Raw genomic sequence first — 9,039 nt, 5'->3', positions numbered from 1 at the left:
GAAAATGACACCTTTACATATTAGGAAAAAACATCCAGTCTCTCTCTCTCTCTCTCTCTCTCTCTCTCTCTCTCTTCATGCTCCACACACATCTGCAGATAGTCGTTTGATTGACAGTTCAGCTCAGCAGAAGCAGTGTGACTGACAGCAGGCTGTTGGCAGTGTGAGTGTGTTTGAGTGAAAAGACCGGGAAAGTAAATGGCTTGGAGCTTATCGACTTTGGGCCACAGCGTCCTCTGGCCTTTTGGAGTGACCTTTCGGGCATTTTCCCTCTTTTGAATCATCCACATATGTTGTATTCTGGGTCTGGTAACACGTGACCCTACAGCGAGCACAGACTCGGAGACACTACAGAGAGACCCCAGCAAACAGGAAATCAGGGAAAGAAGCTGCATGCAAATGCAACGTCCATGACCAAGCAGAACATGTCAAAATAACCGAGGTACTGAAGACTACAGCAGGAAACACTACAAACATCTCATCTCACCCTTTGCTTGACATAAGCTATGCATACATTTTCAGGTTTGGATATTTATACAGTGAGATAAATCTACTGCTGAACCATTTATATGGATACACCTTAATAAAATGGGAATGGTTGGTGATATTAACTTCCTGTTTGTGGCACATCATTATATGGAAGGAGGGAAACTTAAGATGGGTGGTGACCATGGAGGCCATTTTGAAGTCGGCCATTTTTTATTCAACTTTTGTTTTTTTCAATGGGAAGAGGGTCATGTGACACATCAAACTTATTGGGAATTTCACAAGAAAAACAATGGTGTGCTTGTTTTTAATGTAACTTTATTCTTTCATGAGTACAGTAGTTTCTGAGCACTTATAAAATGTGTTCAAAGTGCTGCCCATTGTGTTGGATTGTCAATGCAACCCTCTTCTCCCACTCTTCACACACTGATAGCAACACCGCAGGAGAAATGCTAGCACAGGCTTCCAGTATCCGTAGTTTCAGGTGCTGCACATCTTGATGGTATGGTGTGGTATATGGGGTACAAAGATAGTGGGGCCATTCTTCATCAGTGGAAACATCAAGGCCACTGGATATGCGAAATTGCTACATGATGATGTGTTTTCCTCTTTATGCACTGAAGCTGGCACGTTCCCTGAGTTTTTCCAGCAAGACGGTCCACCACCACATTATGGGTGTCAGGTCTGAGCATTCCTAGATGAACAGTTTCCTGGAAAGTGGATTGGTCGTCGTGGGCCAGTTGAATGCCACCCAAGGTTTCCCGATCTGACCCCTTTACACTTTTATCTTTGGGGTCATCTGAAAGCAATTGTCTATGCTGTGAAGATACGAGATGTGCAGCACCTGAAACTACGGATACTGGAAGCCTGTGCTAGCATTTCTCCTGTAGTGTTGCTATCAGTATGTGAAGAGTGGGAGAAGAGGGTTGCATTGACAATCCAACACAATGGGCAGCACTTTGAACACATTTTATAAGTGGTCAGAAACTTGTAAACAACCCATGAAAGAATAAATTTACGTTAAAACCAAGCACACCATTATTTTTCTTGTGAAATTCCCAATAAGTTTGATGTGTCACATGACCCTCTTCCCATTGAAAAGACAAAAGTTGGATCCAAAATGGCCGAATTCAAAATGGCCGCCATGGTCACCACCCATCTTGAAAAGTTTCCCCCCTCCCATATACTAATGTGCCACAAACAGGAAGTTAATATCACCAACCATTCCCATTTTATTAAGGTGTATCCATATAAATGGCCCACCCTGTACAACAAATTGGATGTAGGGCAACGTGGCTGTACACCACAACCCCACCCCCACCCATTCACAGCCCTTTGACCACTGACTGACCATCATTTTCTTTGAGAGATTTCAGATGTCTGTTAAAGGTCCTTTAAGGAACTTAAGTCTTTTACTGTGATTTTATCCGCGATGGCATTGACCCTGAGAATAATATGACTGAGACTCCTTGGGTTAGAGAGAGAGAGAGAGAGAGAGAGAGAGAAAGAGAGAGAGTGCTCCACCTACTATTCTTCAATGCACATCATTAGTAGGAGGTTTGGTTTCACATCTATTAAGAGTGCTCTAGACTAGACGAACTTGTCCACTTTGTTGAATTATTTAACAGATTCCCCATGACCCGAGGTAAGTGTGTGATGATATATATTATGCTAATCAGTGCAGTATCGGCTTCCATTGCTTGTTAACATCTTTAGCCTCAATTCTCCAGTGTAAACCTGAAGAAGCAAACTTCAGAGACCAGAAAATCTTGGCTGATTAACTATATTTAGGATAATGGGTAAGATTTTTTTTTATATTGCTATAACAACACATACACACACAAACACACACAGCTGTAGGATTATACAGACAAATATTCTGTCAAACTACAGTTGAACCTGTGGCCAAGAACAACTGGCTCAGAGAGAGAGAGAGAGAGAGAAAGAGAGAGTGAGAGAGAGCTTTTCCTACCATGTGTCCTCCTGATTGATGCTCATATGCATTTCCCAGCTTGTGTTCTCTGCAATTGCCCCGTGAGGAATCAGCAAGCTCACACCTGCCAAAACACACACATACACATGCAAAAATACATGATCATTCATTCATTGTCTGTAAGCGCTTATCCAGTTCAGGGTCGCGGTGGGTCTGGAGCCTATCCGGAATCACTTAGCGCAAGGTGGGGACTCACCCTGGAGGGGGCACCAGTCTTTCACAGGGCTACACACACTCACACATTCATTCACACACTCACACCTATGGACACTTTTGAGTCGCCAATCCACCTACCAACGTGTGTTTTTGGAGTGTGGGAGGAAACCGGAGCACCCAGAGGAAACCCACGCAGATACAGGGAGAACACACCACACTCCTCACAGACAGTCACCCGGAGGAAACCGACATAGACACAGGGAGAACACACCACACTCCTCACAGACAGTCACCTGGAGGAAACCCATGCAGACACAGGGAGAACACACCACACTCCTCACTGACAGTCACCTGGAGGAAACCCATGCAGACACAGGGAGAACACATCACACTCCTCACAGACAGTCACTCGGAGGAAACCCACGCAGACACAGGGAGAACACACCACACTCCTCACAGACAGTCACCTGGAGGAAATCCACGCAGACACAGGGAGAACACACCACACTCCTCACAGACAGTCACCCGGAGGAAACCCACACAGAGACAGGGAGAACACATCACACTCCTCACAGACAGTCACCCGGAGGAAACCCACGCAGACACAGGGAGAACACACCACACTCCTAACAGACAGTCACTGGAGGAAACCCATGCAGACACAGGGAGAACACACCACACTCCTCACAGACAGTCACCTGGAGGAAACCCATGCAGACACAGGGAGAACACATCACACTCCTCACAGACAGTCACTCGGAGGAAACCCACGCAGACACAGAGAGAACACACCACACTCCTCACAGACAGTCACCTGGAGGAAATCCATGCAGACACAGGGAGAACACACCACACTCCTCACAGACAGTCACTGGAGGAAACCCATGCAGACACAGGGAGAACACACCACACTCCTCACAGACAGTCACCTGGAGGAAACCCATGCAGACACAGGGAGAACACATCACACTCCTCACAGACAGTCACTCGGAGGAAACCCACGCAGACACAGAGAGAACACACCACACTCCTCACAGACAGTCACCTGGAGGAAATCCACGCAGACACAGGGAGAACACACCACACTCCTCACAGACAGTCACCCGGAGGAAACCCACACAGAGACAGGGAGAACACACCACACTCCTCACAGACAGTCACCCGGAGGAAACCCATGCAGACACAGGGAGAACACACCACACTCCTAACAGACAGTCACTGGAGGAAACCCACACAGACACAGGGAAAACACACCACACTCCTCACAGATAGTCACCCGGAGGAAACCCATGCAGAGACAGGGAGAACACACCACACTCCTAACAGACAGTCACTGGAGGAAACCCACACAGACACAGGGAGAACACATCACACTCCTCACAGACAGTCACTCGGAGGAAACCCACGCAGACACAGAGTGAACACACCACACTCCACACAGACAGTCACCCGGAGGAAACCCACGCAGACACAGGGAGAACACACCACACTCCTAACAGACAGTCACTGGAGGAAACCCACACAGACACAGGAAGAACACATCACACTCCTCACAGACAGTCACCTGGAGGAAACCCATGCAGACACAGGGAGAACACACCACACTCCTAACAGACAGTCACTGGAGGAAACCCACACAGACACAGGGAGAACACATCACACTCCTCACAGACAGTCACTCGGAGGAAACCCACGCAGACACAGAGAACACACCACACTCCTCACAGACAGTCACCCGGAGGAAACCCATGCAGAGACAGGGAGAACACATCACACTCCTCACAGACAGTCACCCGGAGGAAACCCACGCAGACACGGGGAGAACACACCACACTCCTAACAGACAGTCACTGGAGGAAACCCACACAGACACAGGAAGAACACATCACACTCCTCACAGACAGTCACCTGGAGGAAACCCACGCAGACACAGGGAGAACACACCACACTCCTCACAGACAGTCACCCGGAGCAGGACTCGAACCCACAACCTCCAGGTCCCTAGAGCTGTGTGACAGCAATACTACCACCGTGTCGCCCCACACATGAACGTGAAAATATGATTAAAAATAAAATTATTATTACAAATAATGAAAAAATAAACTGAATATATATTTGAATGGTCTGTCATTTTTTAATCTTTTAAAGTGTGTCTGAATTTAAGTGTTCCCAGGACCCAGATATAGATATCAGAACATTAGCCTGTAGTGTTAATATCAATGTCAGAAACAGAAGCTAACACCACACTACTAGACAGCGTACACGCGTGGAGGAGACCACTAACTGCCCAGATGCATTAAGCCAGTTAACAGACACCTGTGTTGACTTGCATCAGAGATGAGGTCACAGGACACTTGTATTGAGGTCCGTGATGGTATTAGGATGTTCTCCTGCACTCATTCATTCATTGTCTGTAACAGCTGATCCAGTTCAGGGTCACGGTGGATCTGGAACCTACCCAGAATCACTGGGTGCAAGGCAGGAACCATCTTTTGCAGGGAGACACACACTCACACATTCACTAACAACCCACACTCACACCTATGGACACATCTCCAATCCACCTACCAATGTGTGCTTTTGGACTGTGGGAGGAAACTGGAGCACCCGGAGGAAACCCACACGAGTGCAATAAACACACACACACACACACACACACACACACACACACACACACCTGTCTAGCTGTCAGGATGTATTACTCCAGCAGAGAGAAACAGAACTGACACAAAAAGAAAAAGAGAAGAGAGAGAGAGAGAGCATTTTGCCCTGTCCATCTTAATGGGACCTAGACTACTATATTTTGACACTATAAAACAAGAGCTTAATGAAATCTCTCTATCTCTCTCTCGCACTGTTAGATGTTTCTCACACACACACACACACTGACCTGTGTTGGGCAGTACCAGTCTCCCTCCCCCGTGTCCGAACAGTCCACTGGTTTGGAGGAGGGTTTTTCCCACAGATGTTCGGGATGTAAACCCCAGATTTGGTCCGAGCAAGCCCCTCCCCCTGCCCCCCAGAGTCCCGCCCCTGCTGCTTAAGTCCTGTACCACACCCCGGGAGAGGGACTGGGGCAGAGCATTTGGGTGAAACTCCGCCCTCTCAGAAACACCAAGCGACACCATGAAGGAGCTGTGAACTTTGACCTTGACGTCGGGCAGAGGGTCGAAGAGCGAGGGCTCGGACATCAGCTCCTTGTCCACGGAGTCGGGAAAACACATCGGACTTGAATAGGTCCTGGACATGGTGAGGTCCGGGGGGATAGATGAGTTCATCAGGAGAGGATTACCTGGGGAGAGAGAGAGAGAGCTGTATCAATATTGAACTGATCTGAATTAAACCGAAGAAACTGAAGTGAATTGAGCTGAATCTAACTGAACTGAATTAAATTAAATGTAAACGACCAGAACTGAACTGGATTAAGCCAAACACAAATGAACTGAACTGAACTAAATGGCGCTGAAATGGACTGAAATGAAATGAACTCATTTGAGTTTACTTTGACTGAACTAGACTGAATTAAACTGAATTAACAGAAACAAACAGAAGTGATCTAAAAAGAACTGAGCTGAAATGCAGCGAAATAAACGGAATTACATTAAATTGAACGGAACTGAACTGAATGGAAAAAAACTGAATTGCACTAAAATGATCTGAATTAGACAGAACTGAAATATATCATTAAACTGAAATATGATGGTTAAACTAAGCGGGACTGAAAGGGTCTGAATCAAATTAAACTGAATTGAGAAAGGTAGTGAGAACAGGTACATATCCTCTCACTGAGGCTCATCTTGTAGCGAGACAGTAAATGTCCAGAGGCCTTTCTGTCCAGCAGATCGATGCTAGCTGTCGGGCTAAGTTATAGGCCCTGGCCCTTGACACCTGCCATCACCATGGCGACCCTGGGGCCACTCGGAGCACACCTGAGCTCTTGTCACCGGGCCTGTCATCGTTGCGTGGTCACAAGCAAGTCAACAACACACGGTCAATGTGACAACGGCATCAAAAACACCCCACGGCCACCACCAGACGCTGACAGGTTATATTTATTTTCTGAAAGCTCTGACCTTTCATACGTCCAACACACCTCTGTGTCCACACGGAGGTGATGGAGATTATAGATTTGCGTGTGGCAGCAGTACATTTGGAGCAGCCTCTCACATGAGCCCACTGTTTGAGCTAGAAGTGTGTAAAGACCCCCAGCTGTAGGCTGTGGAGCAGTCTGTTCTCTGGAGAGAACAATCTCCATAAAACACCTCTGAAATGAGCTGGAGTGGTGTTTGTGATCAAGAACTAATTCTCCAAGGTCCCAGCACTGAGAGACGAATGTGCTAACCACCGAGTTAATGTAGCTGAGTGTTTCAGAGGAGTTTTCCCCTTCTGTATCAATCAAACCAAGGGGACTCACCTTGCCTGGCGCTCTTAAAGCTGAAGGACTGGAAACCTCCGGTCAGTGCAGAGGAGTCGATGACATCAACACCGTACTCGCTCTGACTCCGCCTGTACAGGGTGACCGCAATGACCAGCAGCACCACGGTGACCACACCTGCCGCCAGGCCGGCGTACAAAGCAATATCGTTGTTCCCCTCCACCTCCGCTGGACAGAGAGAAAGAGAGGGAGAAAAAAAAAAGTTCTACAGTACTGTGCAAAGATCCTATTCACCTAAGATTATCTTATAATAAAATAATGTATCTCCCCAATGAGTGGTGCTTGTATAAAATGATATAGAACTGCAATAAATACAAAATAAATAGAGAAATACCATAAAAGACCAAGTATTTTTTTCCCCGCTACAAGTAGTAGCTGTGTTGTGAGCAAGTGTGAAGGATGAAGTGTGTTTCCAGATGTTCTCCTTGGACGTGATATCACACTCACTGTAATAATAGGGTTGGGTTTATTCTAATGAGGTTTGGAGGGGGGTTATTTTGAGTAAATAAATCCTTACTGCTCAAATAAATAGCCATTTAAATCTCACTCACTGTCGATGGCACACTGGAGCAGCAGGTAGTCTCTCTGTAACAGCTCCAGGGACCTGCTCCGCGTGACTCTGTGAGGAGTGTGATGTGTTCTCCCTGTGTCTGCATGTGTTTCCTCTGGGTGACTGTCTGTGAGGACTGTGGTGTGTTCTCTCTGTGTCTGTGTGGGTTTCCTCCGGTTGACTGTCTGTGAGGAGTGTGGTGTGTTCTCCCTGTGTCTGCATGTGTTTCCTCTGGGTGACTGTCTGTGAGGACTGTGGTGTGTTCTCCCTGTGTCTGTGTGGGTTTCCTCCGGGTGTCTGTCTGTGAGGAGTGTGATGTGTTCTCCCTGTGTCTGCATGTGTTTCCTCTGGGTGACTGTCTGTGAGGACTGTGGTGTGTTCTCCCTGTGTTTGCGTGGGTTTCCTCCGGGTGACTGTCTGTGTGAAGTGTGGTGTGTTCTCCCTGTGTCTGCGTGGGTTTCATCCCATGGTCCAAAAACACACGTTGGTAGGTGGATTGATGACTCAATGACTCAAAGTGTGTGAGTGAATGTGTGTCACACTGTGAAGGACTGGCGCCCCCTCCAGGGTGTGATCCTGCCTTGCAGCCAATGATTCCGGGTAGACTCTGAACCCATCGCGACCCTGAACGGGATAAGCGCTTACAGATAATGAATGAATCTCACTGTCTCAAGGGCCTCAAAATGTTGAAATCATGTTTAATGGTTAGGGTTGAGTTATGATAAGGTCAGGTTAGCATTAGGCTAGTAATACAAGAAAAAGGGTACGTCTCCACAACATTAATGGAAGTCTTTGTAAAAGTCCAACAAAGCATCAAAACAAATGTGTGTGTGTATGCTCTTTCTTGGCTGAATATACGTGAAGAAAAAAAAAGAAATGTGACCTGTGCAGACGTTTTTGGCACCTCTTGTATTTGTATGCTTTATTTTTCCCAATATGTAAAACCCAACCCAATGCAGATGGTGGGGAAGAGTGTGCGAAAGTGTGTGTGAAAGTGTGTGACAACTTGCGGCTATGAATCGCTCGATGGGAAATGGAAACTCGGCCAAAAAAAACATGTTAGCGTAAGCTGCTAACGGTGAGGGTTAATTGGGATCTTGGAAAAGTCTGGCAGTATAATGAATCTTCCATTTCTCCCTCTCTCTCTCTTTACTTGTTTATCCCACCATTTGTATCAGACTGTCAGCAGATTGCACTGCTCTGCTGTGTGTGATAAAACTGACCATATGGAATATGTGTGTGATAAAACTGGTCCATATTCAAATTCTTGTACAATAATTGGCACAGCCATTAAAGCTAAAACTGTTACTGACAATCTGACCAAAATAAAGCATGGATCCTTGTCAGTGCTGCAGTAACACTGACGTGATGTTGGTTTATTAGGGGTGTGTTGCTCTGGAAGGAGTGGAACTGTACAGT

General features: G+C 46.7%; 1 protein-coding gene across 2 annotated transcripts in view; it reads right to left on the bottom strand.

The window, feature by feature from the left end:
- Window positions 1–9,039, bottom strand: part of unc5da (unc-5 netrin receptor Da) — a 165,336-nt gene that overhangs the window by 16,882 nt on the left and 139,415 nt on the right. For both annotated transcript variants that reach the window (XM_066646220.1, XM_066646221.1), the window contains 3 exons: window positions 7,050–7,238; window positions 5,526–5,927; window positions 2,459–2,543 (listed from right to left, as the gene is read on the bottom strand). In XM_066646220.1, the coding sequence (XP_066502317.1) occupies window positions 2,459–2,543; window positions 5,526–5,927; window positions 7,050–7,238 (676 nt within the window). The remainder of the gene's footprint in view (window positions 1–2,458; window positions 2,544–5,525; window positions 5,928–7,049; window positions 7,239–9,039) is intronic.

The sequence above is a fragment of the Hoplias malabaricus genome, chromosome 15, assembly GCF_029633855.1.
Source record: "Hoplias malabaricus isolate fHopMal1 chromosome 15, fHopMal1.hap1, whole genome shotgun sequence".
Lineage (NCBI taxonomy): Eukaryota > Metazoa > Chordata > Actinopteri > Characiformes > Erythrinidae > Hoplias > Hoplias malabaricus.
This window is presented reverse-complemented; position numbering and strand designations above follow the sequence as displayed.